The following is a 20684-nucleotide window of genomic DNA, read 5'->3' as shown; positions in this document are numbered from 1 at the left end:
GAATGTGCAGGGTTTTTGAGCTTCTGGGCAGGAAACAGGAGAGAGAGAGAGAGCAGATTTACAGGGGGTGATTATGGTTAGGCCTGGAGTTATGGGTGAGTGCAAGATTAGCTGCTGATTCAAGGGTAACAGTTGGAAGTTGAAGAGTGGGTGAAGGGTGAGACTGTAGCTAGGCATGGTGTTTAGAGAAGGGTTTCGGGAATAGCCACGCTCGGCTATAATTGTTTAACGTCTGCCACAGCTGCTGAGCAAAATATGCCACAGTGATATAATTGTGTAATAATAATAATAATAAAAAGAATGATAATGAAATATCCACACGCATGTAACACGTCTGTATGCATGTGCGTGTGTGTTCTCCACAGTCTGACACAAAACATCACCCTCAGCTTCTGGATGATCCAGTTTTTCTAGCAGCTGAATGACATCAGCCCTCTCCACCCTCCTGTGACAGTGCCAGACAGACACTAAGATTGCCAGATTGACCCCTGTCTTTCTCTCCCTCTCTCTCTCTCTCTCTCTCTCTCTCTCTGTCACAGCTAACTGAGATCATGCAGCTGATGAATGCGTACTTCAGTGCCATCCGTCGACAGCGAGGGAAAGGGGAAGACGCTGACATCACCATGGTTTCCAGGCCGACGCCCACCCTTCTGGAGCTGCCCTCGCACCCTGTCTGAGTGGGACCCGTACCCTGGACATTCCCTTTTACCCCCCACACACACCCCCCACCCCCCCCCCCCCCCACCCACCATCATCCTCCACGCTGCCCCTTGTGAGGCCCAGGCCCGGTCCTCTGGACACCACGCCTACTCCACTGGGAACGGCACGGCAGCCAAAACAAAGAGCGGGCTGTTTTCACTCCCCATCCATGAAAATAAACCTTTGCTGAGCTTTCCAGCTGAAGGAACTGGCTGCTGGAGGACGGTTGGTGGGGGTCAGGGAGGGGGAGAGGAGAGGAGGGGACGGAAAGGCAAGGCAAGGGGGTTCTGTTTTGCGAGTGAGGCCCGAAAAACCCACAGAAACCAATGTGGTTACTGATGAGCTGTCACATACCCTCCACACCATCCTGTCATGCAACCACCTCTGTTACCCTACATGGAAAGCCCCCCCCCCCATCCCCTACCTCACCCCAACCCCAGCCCTCCTTGACAATGTGAGACTTTTGCATGAGCCGTGCATCAGGGAGAGAAAGCATCACAAGAGTTAGAACTTATGGCAACTACTATAAGCTGTGTGGTACTCCCCTCGTGAAGGTATGGCTTTGAGTGAAACACTACTCTGTCTCTCTCTTTCTCTCTCTCTCTCTCTCTCCCACTCATTGTGCCATATTTGTTCTGCCTTTCCTAGAAGGCAGCCGTCCCTCATGCACTGCTGGAATAGTGTTGAGAACATTCAATGACACACACACACACACACACACACACCCTCCCTTGTCCTTGGCTCTCACTCTCTCTCTCTCTCTCTCTCTCTCTCTCGCACACACACGCACACATACACACTCTCTCTTTCTCTCTTGCTTGCCCTTATGCTGACATGCTCCTCAGAGACGGTCAGTTTTCGTAAGGTCCCTGCCAGGCTTGCATTACCTGGAACTGTTGATGCAGTGAGCCATGTGAACTTGGAGCTTGAAACAGATGTTGAACTCTGTAGCTAAGTGACTTTGGCTGCCATGTTCATATAGACTCTTACAGATGGGATTCTCTTCTGTGTGTGTGTGTGTGTGTGTGTGTGTGTGTGTGTGTGTGTGTGTGTACGCGTGTCAATTTGTCAATTTCCTGGATGACACATTGAGGGTCCGAGCTAGTTTTGTTTCATATAAACCAAAGGACTCTAAAGACGTTTCTTCCTTGTTTCCACCAAATGCTCTCATGTCACGTGTCTTTTGTTGTGCTGCTTGTCTTGGCTGTAATCCTCCTCCTAAGACTTTAACACTTGACTGATCAGATGACTTTTTTTTTTCAGTTACTGCTCTAATGCAGCTCTATTCTGCTGAAAATAACAGGTGCTTTACTGTTTGTTATTGTTATTTTCACATTGTACATATATATTGGAAAAAGCTCAGCTTAAGAGTTCACATAAAAACCCTTAATCATCAGATATCTGGAGAATTAAAAGAAGAGACACCAATATTATCCATGCAGTTCCCCCCCCCCCCATCCACCCCCTTTGCTATTTAAACCGACCTTTTTTTAATCAGGCCATGGATGCTTTTGTAGAATTATTTATGCAGACTTTTTTTAAATCGTTCTTTACGTCTTAAATGCAGACCCAGTTGTTTTTCTTTGACATAAGGTTCACCAAAAGCTACAAATGCTTCTGGTTGTGTTCTCCTTTAAGCTGTTTTTGTAAATCCTGTGTAGCTCCTTCTTTGTGCTCACTGTCTGAGTATTCTTTTGAAGCCAAAGTTATGCCAAGTCATGGATTTGAGCATGGACCAAAGATGTTTGTTTTTATAAGCTTTCATGATCAGAAATAATCCCAAAGCAGACAGACCCCCCCCCCCCCTCCCCCTCCCCCATTTATTTGACTGTTTCTCATTTTCCTATTTCTATTCTTTTAACTTGAATGTCACACGAATATGAAGACATCCCGTTGTATACATAGTTCACATTATTTTAATGTAGTCAATGACCTTTAAGGAATCTGAGACCATAGATAGGCTTCTGTCAGTATCATTTTTAGATTGCTGTCTGCTTCACAACCCCATGCAATAACTAGCCTGAAGACTTCTTCTCACCATGAAAGGCCTTGACCCGTCGTTGCAGTCAGCCGTCGCCTGCTCAGACGCAGGTTTTCTTTTTTTTTTGCATTTTCTACTGCAGCTGCAGGCAGCTCCAAGCTACATGTATGAAAAGAAAAAAAAGAAATCAAACTGCGGACATTGTTGCTTTGTATTAAGCTTGTTTGTATGCTGCATGGTACCTTTTTATGTAATGAGTGTATAGTTACTTGCACTATTGTTTGTTTTTGACTAACTTGGAAGTGCAATAAAGACAATAAATACTGTATGTAACTAATAAAACAGCACCATTTTACCATACTGTGTCTTTCTGTACGGTTCTTAAGCCGCAGCGCTCATTTCCTGTTGTATTATCAGAACATGTGCTTTGACCAGTGAAGCAGTGTAAGACTATTGTTTTCAACCAGGCTGGTTTTCCAAAAAAGCCTGGAGTTTGGCGCCAGGGGCAGAGCTCCGAGCTGCCTCCTCCACAAAGCTTTTCAGGTTAGAAACAATAGCTGGTTGAGCAAGCGTTGCTAAGTGGTTCCCCTGTGGTAATGAGCCTTAACTGAGTAGGAATAACAGCCCCCACTTCTCTGCAGCTCCAGGTGAGGGCGGGGGGGGGGACATTTTTATCATTTTAAAGGCAGGTTTGATTTTACACATGAACGTAGCATATATACAAAGCGTGCCTTCAGTTAACATCACAAACATTTCAAATACAAACTAATAGAAAAAGTGTTTATTCATTATTTTTGAACAGGTCCAACAACAAAAAAAGCACTGTATACTTGTAAATTCATTTCAAACAATACAGACAATGCCATTGAACCAGCTTTCCTGAAGTATATTTACAAGACATAAAGATAAGGTGATAAAACTAGATCCATTTTCTCATCCGAGCAAAGCGTTACTTTCTCTATTGCAGATGACTAATGCCGTCAATGCGGTTCATACAGAATGATGGGTATTTGAACGTCATATTTCAGCTCAAGCCCAACGTCTACTTGACATTCATGCTCAGTGGAGAATAATGAGCATGATGTGTATCAGCAGCAGACTGTACAACGCACTTTGTCAGAAATGTTTGGGAAGCAAGAACCGGCATTAAACATCATGCAAAACATTGTGTCAAACCCACTCCCAATATTCAAGGCATTGGCTCTGTATGTGTCTGATGTTAAACAGCTAAACAATAACGGAAGCACTGTGCTGCGTATAAAAATAGAACAAAACAAGGCAGCGGGTTTTCTTACATCAGTGAACAATATACAAGGGGGGGAGAAGCAGAAACTGAAAACAACTTTAACAGATAACAGATTTGTTTTAGTATACAGTTAGACTTGCTTCAAAGAAGTACTCCGCTTTTATTTCATTGGACAATTAGGTAAGGATTATTTTTATTTCAATCCTCTGAGTATCTCTGGGATGTGACACAAAACAAGTATGTTTTACACTGCGATAAATATTTTTTTCAGAGAAGCAGTTATAGCCAAACACCTGTCTACAATTCAGTTTTGAAAACAGAAGATTTTTTTGGGGGGGGGGATTTTTTTTAATTTTTTCGATGGAATCATCGAGCTAAGCATTGTATGCAGATAGGGTTGTAGTTGAGATACCGTGACAAATAGTTCATTGTTCTTGCGTTCCCCAGGAGATGTAGTCGGGCCGCGTGGCTGCGCTGTACTCGTCCACCAGCTGCTGGACCACCTCGCGAGAGTTGTCCAGCTCGTCAAAGTTGTCCTTGAATATGTCCTCTTTGCGGAACTGCTCCAGGAAGGCTTCGCGCTTACGCAGTTTGTCGTACTGCTTGCACGTCCGCTCGAACAGCTGTGGGACAGAGAGAGGAGAAAGAATGAGTCTCAGACTGTAAAAGGGGGAATTATCTACAGGTTTTTCTTCTGACTGCATACTCTCATTCTTTCCGTTGTTGTTATCATTAATGACTTCCTTAGATAACTGTTATTTCCCCTTCTTATCTATAAGAGCTGAAGTTTAAGGTAAATGTCAAATGTTTATCTATATAACCACCGGTAAAAGCTTCCTCAATCAGATTAATTTAATGGCATCACAGCATTTACCCTTCCATAAGATATCACAGCACCTATGTTAAAACAAAAACTGAAGTGTCAATTGTCTACTTTGGCAGGATTCCAATCCAAAAGCTTTTTTTGGTGGAATTCCCCTTTAACTGCTGCTGTTGAGTCTCCAATTTGAGACAATGGACATCTTCAAGTATTGACTCAGAACAAACACAGACAGGTCTTCACTGTATAAATACACACTGGAGGAGAATGTGACTGAACAGGCTGCAGTGACATGACTCCAAGAGGAGCACTTACAGAGGAGATACTTGTGTGGTTGGCCATCATCAGGCCACTGACTCGGTGAGCGGAGGGCAGGTAAGGGGACTTCCTGGACAGAGCCACCTGGATGCTGGCGGGACCCCAGGGAATGAAGCTGGCAAGTTTACGCTCCCGGATTCTTTGGAGGCTTTTGTGAACCTAGATAAGATAGATGGGTAACTTTATTAATCCTTCGCAGGAAATTACACCGTCACAGCAGTGACTGCAAACACAGTCAAGACGCCATACAAAACTAACAAATACCATCTAGGCACATGAAAAAATAACACCTACAGTAAAACCTAGTTTTTGAATGCTCTCCAGAAGTGTGAAACCATGAGAATAGAGAGAGTTTGCACCAGTACCTGTGTGGGGTCAACCTCTCCCTGGATGATATTAAGGATGGCGATGTAGCAGTGACTGGGCTGCCTCTCTCTTCCTGTGGACACCATCACGTTCTTGGGTTGCAGAAGCCTCCTCATCACATCCAGTACTGTGGTTTTCCTCACACTAGCAACCTGAGACACAGAGTGATTCATAAGTCAACATTTCTGACACGGACAGTATTTCAAACACTTGCTGCTTACAAAAGACTCAACGGCAGATTTCATTGCGTTGATTGAAATCATTCTCAATTTGATTCCATGTCTGCAAGCTGCTCTGAACTTACCGACTGGTCGGTGGTGAGTGGCGTGTATCCAGTCATGAGGAAGTGGAGGCGGGGCGTGGGGATGAGGGAGGCAATCAGGCCAATAAGGTCGTTGTTCATGTAGCCTGGATAGCGCAGGGTGGTTGTGCTTGCAGACATGATGGTTGAAACCTGTGTGTATAAAGGTTTTTTAGATGCATGGATGTTTACAAACTATCAGGCAACTGCTAATTTAGTAAATATACCCGCTAGCCCCTAAAAAAAAGCTTAAATTAAATGTAAAGTATGTGGTGGGGGTGGGGGTGGGGGGGGTGGGGTGTGTGCCTCCTGTCAGTAAGCAGGCATGCACAGCTCGTGGAGCTGTTTGATTCTCATTTCTAAGAAAGTTGAAATCCAGTCTGACGTTTAACGGACTTGCACAACTCGTTTTCTGGTGAACCATTGGCGTGCAGAACAGTCTGTCTCGACGTTTGACGCTGTTTGAACAGAGATCTCAAACTAAAACCTGCTGACTGACGAGCAAGGAAAAACAAGCGAGGGGAGGATGAGGCTGTAACGCAGTCTTTCACTCACCAGCTGATTGATCTGGGAGAACGAGGGGTTCTGGATATGCAGCCTGTCTGTGGCTATGCGATTTAGAGCTGTGTTATCCAACACCACCTGAAAAACACACACACACACACAGACACACACAGGGGAATTATTAGACAGATGAAGAGAAAACAGAGAGGAAAAGATTCCCTTCAGCACAACAACAGGGTAAAAGTCAATACAGTGACACAGAGTGAGGAAATAGGAGTAATGACACAGTTAAGGAACCTCTTAAGGAGCAGTACAGTGTGCTGTTGTTAGGAGAGCTGAACATAAGAGACACACTGTACAGTTACAACAGGGGGACTGATTCTTGGGCAGATTCTGTTAGCCCTCCAGCTAATTTAATCAAGATGAGGGCCTCATGCAAGACCCTGGAGGAAGTAGGTATTAGAGAGGAAACACCATTACACTGTCAGGGCATCTCAGACTAATACAATCAGCAGTTTAAGTCTGGGGTTTTATTAAGTTTGATTTGTAATGCCTCAGTGCTGCCGCTGCAGTTTGCCTCTTTATTAGTCTGCTACACAAGCACTGCAGCGTAGTGAGAAAATTCAACAGGGGTTTAGAAACAAAAAGTAAAAAAAAAAAAAAAAAAATCAGTGAACTACATTTGCTGTAGAGTTTCACCAGAAAGGATTTGAAATGTGTTCACAGGAAGTCGTTGAATTAGAAGGCTTCGTTTTCCATGTGTGTGATGGTGCACGGTCAAAGACAAACGATAGTCTGACAACTAGCAAGTCTAATTATCAAAACTCAAGTCATGCTTTAGTCCTGTATTTAATTCAGTTTTTGTTTGTCGGGTCTGGGTTTTTTTTGTCTGGCATTGATAGTGTTCCCTTGTTGGGTATTGTTCTGTCATTTATTGTCGGGTATTGTACTGTTGTAAAACATTTGAAAACAATAAAAATGTTGGTCATAAAAAAATAAAACTCACACTCAAAGGGTGAATTGATATTTGTCAATGGGAATTTTTCCTTTTTTGGGGTTGGTGGATTTTATTCCTATAATGTCTTAAAAAACGACATTAAACAAACCTGCACTGGCTCCCCAGCCAAAAGGAGCAAGTGCAGAATAGATTTGTGTTTATTAAACCGTTTTTCTATTATTTTGATTGCAGTATGTTACAAACCTGTGAGACTTCCCGTAACCAAACTTAACCTTTTAAAATATCGATAGTCTTTGATGCTTAAACACGTTTTGAAAAGTGCTCTAACCCCCGCCATTTACGTTAGAAAACACAAGTTTTGGGGGGGAAATTATTTTGTTTCCCCGTTTCAGGAACACTCACGCTCCCATGTTGGATTTGGACTCATCTAAGTGGCACAATTACACGTAAAAGAGGGCTTGAACGATCTTGTGGATTCGTTTGTAAAGCAGAGAAATCTACATCCAATGCTGCTGCTCACCACGCAGTCTGCATTCTGGGTGAGCCTCTTCAGTGTGAGCAGAGAGTTGTACGGCTGGACGACCACATCGCTCATCTCATCCTGGTTGGGGAAAACTGAGTATGTCTGCACCAGCTTCTTTGGGTACCTGGAGTTCAGATAATTTTAATATTAGAACAAGAAAATGATTGACTTTGAATCAGTTGTGTGTGTGTGTGATATTTAAGTATGTTTTTTTTATTTTGTGTGTTTGTGGACCTGTCATTGAGTTTCTCCAGCAGATAGGATCCAAGGCCAGAGCCCGTCCCCCCAGCGATGGAGTGGCACAGGACAAATCCCTATAAAGACAAACACTTACTTGTTACTCACTGCACAAATGTGCAGCTACACCATGTGCCACGTGTGTGTGTGAAGCTTACTGTAAACTCTACTGATGCAGAGTACTGAGTGTGGGTGTGTGTGTGTGTGTGTGTGTGTGTGTGTGGGTGAGCAAAGGCCTCTCCTTCTCTGCAGTTAAATAAATGAAAGTGCAACCCCACCTCCTAAATAGGCTTCCTCACCCCCCCCCCCCCCCCCCCCCCCCCCCCCCCCCCAAAAGACATCCCAGTAATACCTGCCTTCTACACTCGCCCGGCTATTATCATCAGACTTCCTACACGCCACACCCTGCCAACATACACACGCTCTCGGCTGCACGCCCCACCTTCCATTCCAACGCACACTTGAGTGCACACATTAAATAATAATGTGGGGTCATAATGTGAATGACTTACAGAATTGCAGACCTTAGAGAGGAAATGTGAGTGTTATTTTATGGGAGGCTGGCAGCTAAAGAAAGTCCACCAAAAAAAAAAAAAAAAAAAGAGGCTAAGAATAATAGTGAGGCTCGGCTGGGCCTTTGCTAGTTTTAAGATGACAGTTACTGGCACTGCTTTAGCACACTTTCAATCAACACTTCTGGAAGCAGTCGACCAAAACAAAGACACAAACAGCTTTCTGATGTGGTGAGATCGGTTTAGTACATTGAGTACTTTTTGATACCATTCAAACCATTGAAGGATTACTGAACAGGCCTACATGGCACTGAGTTTTGAAGGCCAATTTAGCTTCACCTACAAAATAACACTGATGAGACATCAAATGAACCCACAGAACAAAATGTTAGAACAAGCACAAAGAGAAACAAAATGACAATATAAGACAATACACGACATGGCTGCAGCATTTGTGGGTGATTTGAGTTTTGCTTCTACAAAAGAGAGAGAGAGGGGCTTTTAACATGTCAGTGTCCTGAGATTAAGATCCATCATCCTTAAACCAAGAACATAAAATCCTGTTTTTAAAATATTTGAACAGAAATAAAATCTTCAAAAATGATTGCAAGAACAAAAACCATGGTATTGCCTTACATGTTTGAGATGTAGACACCCTTTGTGTGTGGTAAGAGGCTACATTAGTTTATATTTCCACAGCAATATCATATTACTTTTAATCTGTTTTTTTGAAATTCCAAACAATTAAAGCCCTAAGAAAGCTGATATGTGATAAATGATATACTTGCCTCCAGACTGTCACTGCCATCTGCCTCCCGGTCAATGATGTCAAAAATGTCTTCTTGTATTTTTTTGCCCTTTGGGTGAAAAACACACACAAGCATAGCTTTTAATACATTGCATTTGTATTTCTTTAACCAGGTTTCACTGTGTGGGAATAAAAAACATTTCCAGCACTTCACCTGTGAATATCCACTCGCCCAGTTATTCCCAGCACCTCCACCGTGCTCAGACAGGTAGATGTTCTCCGGGTTGTACAGGTTCGCATAGGGAGAGTTGAGGATGGAGTGGATCACCCTTGGCTCCAGATCCAGGAGAACTGCTCGAGGGATGTAGTGCTCATCATCAGCCTGTTGACGGTGAATGGAAAAACAAGAGCAGGGGTTAACTGGACATCCTTCATTCAGCCTGTAGGGTTAGTGCGTCCTTTGCGGGGTTTGAGTTACTTTAGTGTACTTCACAATTACTCCATCTAGTGGCACATAACGGTGTTGCAATTCAACAAGACACAAGCGTCTACTGATAGAAATCAACCATCAACATACATTAAAATGTACCTTTGCGAGATAATTAAGTGATGAGGTCGCATTTGGGAACATTACCTGATAGAAGAAAACGTCTTTCCTGTCGGTCCCCTCTGTTGCAAACTCCTCCACAATCCCCTCTGGACTGATGCCATGCTCTGCACACAGCTGCTTCCAAAACTCAAAACCAACTGAAAATCAGAAAGAGGAGAAGGTAAGCAGGCCGTCAGCGTTTTGTCACCTTTAAAATCATGTACTGATCAAACAAGCTCATTAGATAAACAAACGTAAAAAAGTGTGTTAATCTAGCATCCTGTTACATGCATGACAATATACTGGAAGCTGATGTTTACTTACAGCATATGAAGTTATTATTATCTGTTATGCATGCTGAGGAAGCTACACTGATGTTGTCAACACAATGATGTACATTTTTGAGCTTAGCTAAACTTGATGCTAGCGTCGTTACACAGCAGTAAACCTGACAGATCGTCTCCGCTAGCTAACTACAATGTTGACGTGTAGGATGAAACAGGGATAACTTAAGCCTAGTCCATGCGTCACGTACTTTGATTCCCGCACTGTCCGAGCTGTAGCGTTATGATTTCCCGCGGCATGGTCAGTCTTCAGCCCCGCTAGCTGCTTGCTAGCTAAATAATACATGAAAAGTAGACTGCTGATCAGTAGACCTCTGCACCAGCAGCCCGCTGCTTCCCGCTTCTGGTGACGCGTATTTGCTGCGACGTCTCGCTGACTGTCGCTTAACAAACAAACACTGAAGCGCGTCAAACGTGGACTGTTTTCTCCTCTTTAACTGTGTTTCTTAAACCGATTATGTCAGTTAAGTGTTAGGGATATTATTTTTTAATACAGTTGTTGTTCGGCAGTAAAATAATTAAAATATATATATATTGCATAGGTTTTACAGTTGACGCTGGTTTTAGTGTTTTACTCCTCAAGTGCAACCCATACATTATAACTAAGTGTTAATATTTGTTTATTTGGGAGGAATCAATCACGAACTTATTCTCTCTTTAAAAGAGCACCAATCACATTTAAAGTATTACTTAACATGAATAACACATTTCTTAACGTGTAAGAAATATAAGAGTAACACAAGATAAGAGTACGAGTCAATCAATCAATCAATTTTTATTTGTATAGCCTCAACTCATAACAAGTGTTATCTCGAGACACTTTACAAAAAGCAGGTAAAATATTTTACTCTTTGTCTGTTAACATTACAAAAGAGCAGGTAAAAGATCTTACTCATTGCTATGTTACAAAGAGTATATTAATAGTAACAGCCTACAAATTATTCATGGATGTTTTTAATTCTCTAATGCGGTGAATGAACTCTGTGTGAAGCACATTGGGTTGATGCTCACTGCTTATTTGATGCATTTTATTTTTGGAGTCATTTTGCCTTATGTTGATATAACTTCATATCTGTGCTGTAGACTTCTCTGTTTGATATCAGGTTGAGTTTTTTATTTTATTTTATTTTATTTATTTAACCTTTATTTAACCAGGTTGGTCCCATTGAGATTAAAAACCTCTTTTTCAAGGGAGAACTGGCCAAGACAGGCAGCAGCAAAAACACAAAGTTACAGACGGAAATACAAAGAGAGACACAGTACAATTTACAAAGCACAACATTTTGGATTAAAGTAGAAACCATCTATGAGTCATATCTGAGACTCAGTTGTTCAAGCAGCCGAGCTAAAAACATCGACATCCTATAGAATCTGCTTCCATGTCTTTCATTTTAGATTTAAAAAAACATTTAAAGACACCATGCTCCTTGAGCTTTAAGTCATTCTGCAACAGATTCCAGGCTGAGAGGTGCAGAATACCCAAAAGCCCTTCTCCCAATTTCTGTCCGAGCATTTGGGACAGAGAGCATAAAGAGGTCCTGAGAGCGCAGAAGAATACTGTCCAGTACTTCTCTGCATGATAAAAACACAGATATGAGTGCTGATTTTGAAGTTAAATACCGCTACCTATTATTAAGAATAATGCCAAGATACAGTCACCATCAAAGTGAGAGTTATAGACTGGCCGTGCAAAGATTTCATCCCCTAGTTTTGTTTCCTGCCTTCTTGATTTTTTTATTTTTATAAAATTAACCAGAGTTATTACTATACTTACGTTTCTACCTTGACACAATGCACTGCTCTATCATGAGCATGTGGTGCCCTCTAGTGGAACTCTTTTTTTTATTTTTTTTTACCACTTACCTGGTTTACTGTAATGTGCCCGGTCTAACCTAAAGAACAATATATAATAAATATAATATTTACAGTCTATGCTAAAGAAGTATAAGAGGAGCTGGCCCATACCTAAAGCCATATCTATGCTTTATCAAAAAGTGAAGTTTTGATCCTACTCTTAAAAGAACAGGGAGTGTGAGTTTCATATAGACAGTGAAGATTCATTTACAATCTATACTTTTTTACGCGAACCAACTAGCCTAATTCGCATTCGACGGAGCAAATGTCCAATGGTTTGTTAGTTACATAAAAAGCCATACACATTTATGTGGGATTACCAAAGAAAACATAAATCAAAAGTTGAATATTTTAAATAAAAAAAATAGGTTATTTGATACGTCAATGCCCTGACTGGGGTTCCCAAAAAATTCCTATTCCACCTGAACGCAGCATGACACAGGCGCTCGAGCGGATTGTGATTGGGTAGTTGACAGAAAAACAGGTTACGCCATATTGTCAGCTACCGAAGACAGCGCAAATGTTCTTTACAAAATGAGAAAATAGTAAGTGTCATCTTGCTTTAACGTATCTCTACAATGCATTGGATACTACGCTATCTTGTGTTGTAGTCATTTGTTTAGTTTAAGACGCAAATACGACGATTCAGCTGGCGTCGCTAACTGTTAGCTTAGAAATCCGTTAGCATATAGCTGGTGGCCGGTTTTGTGAGAGCTGCTCCGTGGCGCCTCTTATCAAGCGTTTTATCTGCGTCCACCTAAGTCTTTGTTTTTTTCTTTTTCAGGCTTACTTTGTAAACTCAAAGATGGACCACATTGGGACAATGGAAGGCGGACCTGTGAAGGATTGCTCTGCCAAGCAGGGGTCTGATGTCTGTCTGCGAAGTCGACCATGCTCCTCCGAGAGAGACAGTCAGGTGCGGGCTGTCAAAGCCGCTCTACAGTCCAGGCTGGGGCCCTATGAGCCAGTCCTGACCTACCTACAGTCCGTCCTCCTGTGGGAAAGACCCTTTCAGTGTGTGCTTCTCTACATCGTGGTAAACATTGTGTTCTGGTAAGTTTCAACTTTGAACGTTTTGACTTGCAAACTTGATTTTTTTTCCTGTGCTTGTTTGTGTCAGTGTTATAGCAACCTACATCCAGACGAAACAGACCGTCTAATTAGTGGGTGAAAGCCAGCGTGACGGCGAGCAGCTGGGGATTTGAGACAATGCAAATGTTTCACCTGTCAATTCAAGGCAGCACAGATGGCTGGCAAGTGCATCTATTTATGGACTCAAGCTTCTCAGGGTTCTACTTCACCTCTCCTTTATTTTGCCCCCAACCAATTGGTTTTCGTCATCTTGAAAACACTATGGTGCCCTGGATTATCCCCAATGACAGTTTTCTTGTTGCCGTGTGAGTGTGGCTGTGAAAAGAGGACGAATCTGCAAATTCATGCCCATGTGTTTTAAAAACACAAGCTGGAAAAGTCATTTTTTTTTCAGTTTGGCTTCAGTACACCTAGTCTATGAAGTATGAGAAGTAGGTATCATGGACTCCAGTTTGTTTATAGATACAGTATATCTGTTTGACAAAGTGTAATTTAATTCCATTGCCTCAAACCCTGGGTTAGCAATTCAATTAAAAATGTTCTTAAAATCAAGTGTTAGAGGAAAGTAGGGAATATATCACAGGGTAGGACTTTAGATAGGTGTTAGCTAAATGAGGTGACCTTGATATGGTTTCATTGTAAGAATCACTGGCCTGGGACAAAGTGAGTGAGGGCAGGGCTGACTGGCCTGCTTGTGGAGCTCAGGCACTCAGCCTTTATTCGATCAGACCACTGGGCACATTTTCTGCCTGTACTGTCTCGCTTTTCACGTGCTTCAGTGCACTCTCAGGCCAGTAATGGCCCCAAGAGATGCATTCATCAACTACATTTTGGCTTCAAACAACTGATGATGAAGTGTCAAATGTAGGCTAGAAGGGGAAGCAATGACCACCCTTCTGACAGCAGGTATAGAAGTAACTTTCAAACAAGACCAACACCATCATTTAACTACATGTTTCAAAAGGTTGATGCTAGTCTTTGATTTGTTTTGTAATAACTTGGAGTGTACCTGTAGTTGTTTACTCTTGTATGTGCTCTTGCAGTGCTAGGTTTACATATGAATGTTTTGTTTTTATCATTAGCTTTTTATTGCTCTCCTATCCAAAATACAAAAAAACACTTGCTTGGTTAGCAGTTTCTTTGTTGGGATAATCTCTAACTGCTTATTGGCAAGGACGTAACACTGTTGCAGTAAGCACCTTTTTAGTCTTGTGATCTGGAAGCCACACTTGGGTATCCAATTTGTTTATTTAGAGAGTGGGGTTTGTGTGAAAATAGACTTCATACTTCCTCAAAGATGAAAACCATATGAAAAACCCACCTGTGCTATGATACAGTCTGCTGCTAAGACCTTAATGAATTATCCTGTTCTTGGTTTGTTAACTCTCTATTTTTATGAGAGTGGCGCCATTGGTTTTTAGGGCAATGTTTATAGATGTAATATGTGTGAGTTATTCTTGTCATATTTCCTTGTTAATTTCTGAGTTATCAATAATGGGTACTTCACAGCAGATCAGAGTCAGTATCAGGTTTATTGCCACGCACGTTTACACATATAAGGATTTTGATCAAATCACATAAAACCTGAAGAGTATGAAAGTAGACCCCTTTGAACAGCAGTACTTCTACTGTCAGGTGTTCAATGATGGTGGAATAACATCCTCTTGAGACACTTGTGACTAAGAGTTTTGTGGTTTCATGAACTAAATGGCGGAATTGTGGCACTTTCTTAATTGTGTTATCCTGGGGTAACAGGCATCATGAGTGCCTTCTGTTTATGTGTTGCTCTGTTTTTTTTATTCCCCTCCAGGTTCTTCGCCCTGACCTCACTGCGCCTGCTCTTCCTGCTAGCTACTCTTCTGGCTGTGGCTGTCTGTGTTGATACCTGGAGGAATAAGATCTGGCCTGAGATTAAAGGTGCTACAAGTTGCTATTTGTGGAAACCTTTTCTATCTTTTTAACAAAATCTTACATGATATACATTTTTGTTTAACTTTCCCCATGTTATGCCTTGTAACCTTTCACATTGCCCTAGTTTACTGTGATTGCAACACATGTACATTGTAAGAATAGATATGACTACTGTCAGCTGACCTTTACTCTTGTCTTTGTTTATTTATGTGAAATACACATAAGAGTACAGCTGAACAGAACCTGATCTACACATTAAGTGTACAATGTTTATAGGAGATTTAAGAGTGGAGAAAAACTCAAGTGCAATGTACTCTCAGTATAGTCTACACAGATGTGCATAATGGTTTATCATGTTCCTTAAAGTGATGTATGTATTATCTCTCCCCCAGTCAAAAACCAAGACGAATCAGAAAATGAGAGGTGTGTTAATGTAACTAGACAGCATTCCCTTAAAAAAATAATGCCAGCAATAATAATGGTAAAGTGGAAAACTGAAGGTGTTAATCATTTTCTCTGTTGGTGTAGCTGGGGTCTGGTGCAGCCTGGCATTGTCAGTGTGCCTGAACTCTGCCACCACATCGCTGAGGCCTGGGTCAGTACAGCAGTGCTCACATGCAGTGTGGTGCAGTACAAACAACAGAACCCTGGCAAGGTGAGCGCCTCACACAGCAAGAAAAATTTAAATGTATAAAAAATATTGTCACATTGGATTGGCTAATTAAAATCTCAAGTACTTTAACATAGATACAATCTGCTGCATTCATTCTATCCTGTTACATTGTTATGAAATATGATGCAAAATTCATCCTGTATTAAGGGAATAGTGATTAGAATAAGAGTGAAAATGTCATAGTGTTGTTGGCTATGGTCACTTGCACTGTAAACAACATACATTATAGCTACTGACTTGATTCCCTGTGTTTTGTCACTTTGCATCAGTTCTGCATCCTGACCTGTGGAGTGTTCACCTGTTTGGCTGTGGTTGGACGATATATTCCTGGACTAGTGCTCTCCTACTCTGCTGGTAAGTCCCAGAAGTTTAATCAGTCCTAACTACAGATCCAGGATCCTTCACAGGAGCAGGTTGGTAGGGAAGCTCCTCCTCACTTGTCCTATTAAACTTTCAAAGGTGTGAAACCAGATCGGTCAGTCTAGCCTGTGAGGTGATTAAAACCAGTATGAGGTACACAAGGAAGGAGTAAAGAGTGGGAAGGAAATGAGTAGAAAGCTCAGACTGAGACCAGGCTAATCTCCTGACCTCAGACCAGTACAGGCTGCAGGGTCAATAAGCGAGAGCTGCCAAGGTCCACTGCTGTGACGTCTGAAACAACCCACAGCAGCTTGTACTCTACATGTCAACTCCCTGCTGGTCCTTCTGTCTTACGGTGTGTAGTGAAGAATAACAGACCTCTGTTTATTTGCAATAATGAGAATCTGCACAGAACACAAATGGGCACAACACATGTTAAATAATTTTCTAATCAGCTCCAGTGGACCTTTCTTTCTTTCTAACAATCAGTAATCTGCTCCTCTCCTGTAGTGTTGGCCACTCTGCTGGCCCCTCTGGGAGTCTATCATAGGATCTTTCAGCATGTGTGTGTGAAGCTGGAGCCGGCCCTGCAGCGGCTAGACTTCAGTGTTCGTGGATACATGATGTCAAAGCCTATTGATAATCAGTGTAAGTGGTGAATCGACTTCTATTTAAGTACCTATTTTACCAAGTCAAAGTCACATGGAACTTTGAACATGCAAATGTAACAAATGTAAAACACTTTTCCCTTTGACTGTTGGTATTTTAACACAAGCTAAAAACTCCCCAAAAAACATGACTTGAACTTGGTCTTTGTTTTCACAGCATTAAATTTAAGTGACATGTTCACACTTCTCACTTTAAGGCAGTAAGTCATCAGTTTGAGCTGAAAGGACAACTCACGGACAGTCATCTGGAGCAAATTATCTTTTTTCTCTACTTAATGCTTTAGGGCCGTCTGCACAAGAAATACTGTTGTATCAGTAAACTTCAAGAAAAAGTTTTTAATTTTTGAAAGTTTTGTTGTGATTAATTAAAAAAAAGTTTGTCAGTCCATTGTTCTTAAAAGTCAGGTTAATATGTTGGTGAACCCCTATGTGCAAGGATTCTAACTAACTAACTGTCATCATGATCTGTGAATCGGCCAATCATCTGGACTATAAACTATGATCGTGTATTTATAATCCAGGAAGCCTTTACATTGAAAAGAAGAGTATATGCTTTAAAATGACCTAAGTAAGTAATGGGTCATTTACACTCTGTGTGCCGAACAGTTACTTTGAATAAGTGGCAGCAGGAAAACCATGTTTGTAGTTTTAATCTGTTTTACAAATGTTTGTCTTTTAGTTCTTCGGAGGCCGATTCATGGTGCAGCCTCAGGTGAAGCCAGTGACAGTGAGGAGGAGCTGGCTGCCTTCTGCCCAACAGTAAGCTTGTTAAACTACCAAAATCACTCAATATTTAAAGCATGAATCAGTTACTAAATCTGTTATCATTGCTGGTGAACATGGTTACTCTACTGGTGTCTTTAAACACATTGATTTTCTGTCCAATTACATTTCTTAGCTCATCTTAAAATGCTGTAACAAATACTGCAGCTGTTCAGCCTACAGTGTCAAAATCTGTCCACATTTTTCCATGAGAAAATAGGTTAATGGGGATTTAAGTCAAGTTGAATTTAGCACTCTCTCAATGTGAAAGTGAAAATATTCACATAGTGCTCTCACTGCAGACCTGTTGCTTTGTATTTCTGTACAGGGTCATTTAAAGTAACACAGCTGAGCAATTTCCTGCTGGGTTGAAGAACTTCACATGATATGATCTGCCTGTTTATTTTGGTCGTGTGAGTGTGTGGTCAGAGTAAAGCCTGCTAAAGGTGTGAGAGCAAACTAGTAACAGTAGCAAAATAGAATTTGACTGACATCTAAAAAGAGATTTGTTTTTCTTCTTTCTCTCTGTTGACTATCTACTGTCTTTCCTAGTTTGATGATGCTGTTGTTGCGAAGGAACTTGCTCTAACTGACTCTGAGCACTCTGATGCTGAGGTTTCCTACACAGAAAATGGAACATTTAACCTATCGCGCGGCCAGACGCCACTCACAGAGGGCTCTGAGGGTAAGTTTGCAGGTTTCGCAGATATTTCTTTGCTGTATTTTCAGTTGTGATCTTGTTTCTCACAGTGTGACTGTCTGTGCTTTGGTCAGATCTTGACAGACACAGTGACGCTGAAGAATCCTTTGCTCAAGACCTCCCTGACTTCCCCTCGATAAACCCTGATGCCACTCTGATGGATGATGATGACGACACAAGCATAGGTCTACCTAGCCTGGGTCAATCTGGGCTAGCTAGTCATCGGGCCTCAGTACTTGATGCTCATCTGGACTCAGACCAGGAGGATCTGGATGCAGAACTGTCCCTTAGCGGCCTGCCGCCTGCTTCTGATTTTTCTGGAGACCTTGCAGGAGTCATCGCCAGTAACATGATTCAAGCGGCGCTGGCTGGTGCACTGCAACCTCGGCGTCCTGCCCAGCGCAGAGATGGCCCTCCCAGGGCGGGGGCTCACCGGAGCTATCGCAAGCAGTCCAGCTCTGAGCTGGACACTGACTTGGATGTAGAGGACTTTGAAATGCTTGATCAGTCTGAACTGAACCAGATGGATCCTCTTGGAGGAGGAGGGGGCAGTAGACGGGGAGAGAGCCAGGGGTCTAACTTTTTGTCTAGCTTGCTGGGTAAACCACAGTGAGGTGTGTGTGTGTGTGTATATGTGTGGTTATGTGTCAGAGAGAGAGTGTGTGTGTGTGTGTGTGTGTGTACATGTTGGTGAGCTATGAGTGTGAATAGTGGAAGATGATTTAGGTTCCAGCAGCCCTGCTTCTGATTGGCTTCAGTTGATCACTGTGAAGTACTTCATTTTTTCTATCTTTTCAGAATCTTTTTTTCTAGGACTTTGAAACTTGATCATCCAGAAACCTTTTACTTTGTAAGCTGAGCAATAGGAAGTGCAACAACACAAGTACAACATTCATACATCAAGGAAACCAGCATAATTGAGCCTCAATAGATTCTTGTAATTTTGTGCACCCGTAAATGACAAGGGTTCTTGTTAAATAAAAACAGCAGTGCCCATACAATCTTTTCTACCTGGAAGTCTACACATACAGGGCTATACAACATGGGACCAAATATGACATTCCTGTTGGTGGAGCTGAGCCATGTTGCTTTGAAAATGAGATCATGAAACAGAACTTAGAATTATTTTTACATCACAACGTTTAAAACAGCAGTTCATGTTACTGTTATTCCCTCTGCTGTCCTTTCAATAACATGGGTTATGATCTGTTATGATCTGTTAGAAGATGACTTATTTAAAGTTACAGGTTTACAGAAAGCTGCTGTTGGTTTGGACAGCCTCCTATGATAGAGATGAATCATATTTGGATAGGGATTTCATTAGCTGCTCTTTGGAAGCTGTCCTTGTCTGGGAGTTTTGTTTCGATCAAAGAATGTCACATTACAGTCTTAAGTTACCGAACTCGGAGGAGAAATACATGATGTTATGTTTGTTTATTGTTGTATTTATTGACTTGTGCCCCTAGGTGAGGTTTGCATCTTTTTCTGTGTGAACAACCTTAAATTGTTTTTCATTTTCCTGCCCTTTAACTACAAATAAAAAGCATAATATGTGTGTTCTTAAACATTGGATTAGTCCACAGCTTTTAGTGTTTAATTTATTTTCTTTTTTCAGAAATAATGATTAAACGTTTCGTTTTGTCTTTTACCATCTCTGTATTACATATAGTTAATGGCCATGCTGAACATTTTAAGTGAAAATTAATCATTTCTGGATTGTTTTGCTATTTTGATGGGGACTTATGTTTACAAAAAAATTGGGTAAAGATAGTTCTCGTATCCTATGTTAAAGGGTTGTATATGTAAAGGTTTAGCGGCTTTTGTGTGCAGGTCAGTCTGACCTTATGATGGACAAATCATGTCAATATGTGAAACCCAACAGTGGAAATGGCACTTAGAACTTCTAAAAGCCACAGATAAGATTTGTCAAGATGGCCATATCAAAAAGTCCAAAATGCTCGTGGTTTAAATACGGAAAACACATGGCTTAAATGTGTGACTTTTAGAGAAACCCATAGCTGCACAGATTTAACGCAGAAAAAAAAACAGCTGGATCCTCATTAAAAAAAAAAAGTGCACTGATAGGAAATAGCTGGGATTTGGAAGATTTAGGACGATGCTTATAGCTTCACCATGAGGGGCCAGTTTCTCTCTATGAGTGATCTGTAGTCAGTTTGACAATGTCATGTGCATAGTTGTGCATTTTCCTCTGTATCTGGTTTTGATATGTTTTGATGTGTAAATCATAATGAATAAAATGTTTGCAATTAAGTCTATATTGTAGTTTAATTTGAAAGATGTAAAATGAATCTCAGATGACAGATTAGGTTCTCAAGACAATTCTTAAATCACAGACGACTGACAGACAAATATAAAGCACATTTTTTGTTAAAACTTTACAACTTATAAACAGCATTGTTTTTAAAACTCCTATGATAAGTATGATACAGTAGTTTTGCTGCTCCCTGTGGTAATAGAACATTTAATTTACTACCTTGTCAGTCCATCTATCCTGCAC

At 41.4% G+C, this 20684-nt stretch overlaps 3 protein-coding genes across 4 annotated transcripts in view; 2 read left to right on the top strand and 1 right to left on the bottom strand.

Moving 5' to 3' along the window:
- The window catches only part of plekhh3 (pleckstrin homology, MyTH4 and FERM domain containing H3), a 31818-nt gene extending 28778 nt beyond the window's left edge, over positions 1 to 3040 (top strand). The window contains exon 13 of the mRNA XM_061065817.1: positions 540 to 3040. Coding sequence (XP_060921800.1) covers positions 540 to 677 — 138 coding nt within the window. The 3' untranslated portion in view covers positions 678 to 3040. The remainder of the gene's footprint in view (positions 1 to 539) is intronic.
- A 406-nt stretch (positions 3041 to 3446) lies between these two features.
- On the bottom strand, positions 3447 to 10442 carry tubg1 (tubulin, gamma 1). 2 transcript variants are annotated; one of them, XM_061065820.1, is made up of 11 exons: positions 10338 to 10436; positions 9848 to 9960; positions 9428 to 9595; positions 9254 to 9322; positions 7951 to 8030; positions 7714 to 7840; positions 6287 to 6373; positions 5735 to 5884; positions 5430 to 5582; positions 5062 to 5223; positions 3447 to 4549 (listed from the first exon to the last, which is right to left on the bottom strand). In XM_061065820.1, the coding sequence occupies exons 1-11, from the start codon at positions 10384 to 10386 to the stop codon at positions 4352 to 4354; spliced, it is 1356 nt and encodes a 451-aa protein (XP_060921803.1). In that variant the 5' UTR covers positions 10387 to 10436; the 3' UTR covers positions 3447 to 4351. The 2 variants fall into 2 exon arrangements, with proteins under 2 accessions (XP_060921803.1, XP_060921801.1); XM_061065818.1 differs by having other exon boundaries at positions 9254 to 9595; positions 10338 to 10442.
- A 1963-nt stretch (positions 10443 to 12405) lies between these two features.
- retreg3 (reticulophagy regulator family member 3) lies at positions 12406 to 20437 on the top strand. The gene is made up of 10 exons (XM_061027187.1): positions 12406 to 12545; positions 12785 to 13053; positions 14903 to 15009; positions 15396 to 15426; positions 15532 to 15658; positions 15946 to 16030; positions 16547 to 16684; positions 17384 to 17463; positions 18019 to 18151; positions 18241 to 20437. The coding sequence occupies exons 2-10, from the start codon at positions 12806 to 12808 to the stop codon at positions 18777 to 18779; spliced, it is 1488 nt and encodes a 495-aa protein (XP_060883170.1). The 5' UTR covers positions 12406 to 12545; positions 12785 to 12805; the 3' UTR covers positions 18780 to 20437.
- The last annotated feature ends 247 nt before the right edge of the window (positions 20438 to 20684 follow it).

The sequence above is a fragment of the Labrus mixtus genome, chromosome 20, assembly GCF_963584025.1.
Source record: "Labrus mixtus chromosome 20, fLabMix1.1, whole genome shotgun sequence".
Taxonomy (NCBI): Eukaryota; Metazoa; Chordata; class Actinopteri; order Labriformes; family Labridae; genus Labrus; species Labrus mixtus.
The sequence above is the reverse complement of the archived record's forward strand: the minus strand, read 5'-3'. Positions and strand labels throughout refer to the sequence as shown.

Coding starts and splice junctions, on each gene's coding strand:
- retreg3 (XM_061027187.1), top strand. CDS start 12,806: ATGGACCACATTGGGACAATGGAAGGCGGACCTGTGAAGGATTGCTCT. Junction 16,031..16,546: donor AGTGCTCTCCTACTCTGCTG/GTAAGTCCCAGA, acceptor CCTCTCCTGTAG/TGTTGGCCACTCTGCTGGCC. Junction 18,152..18,240: donor ACTCACAGAGGGCTCTGAGG/GTAAGTTTGCAG, acceptor TGCTTTGGTCAG/ATCTTGACAGACACAGTGAC.
- tubg1 (XM_061065818.1), bottom strand. CDS start 10,386: ATGCCGCGGGAAATCATAACGCTACAGCTCGGACAGTGCGGGAATCAA. Junction 9,961..10,337: donor CGGACAGTGCGGGAATCAAA/GTACGTGACGCA, acceptor TCTGATTTTCAG/TTGGTTTTGAGTTTTGGAAG. Junction 7,841..7,950: donor CTGGAGAAACTCAATGACAG/GTCCACAAACAC, acceptor TCTGAACTCCAG/GTACCCAAAGAAGCTGGTGC.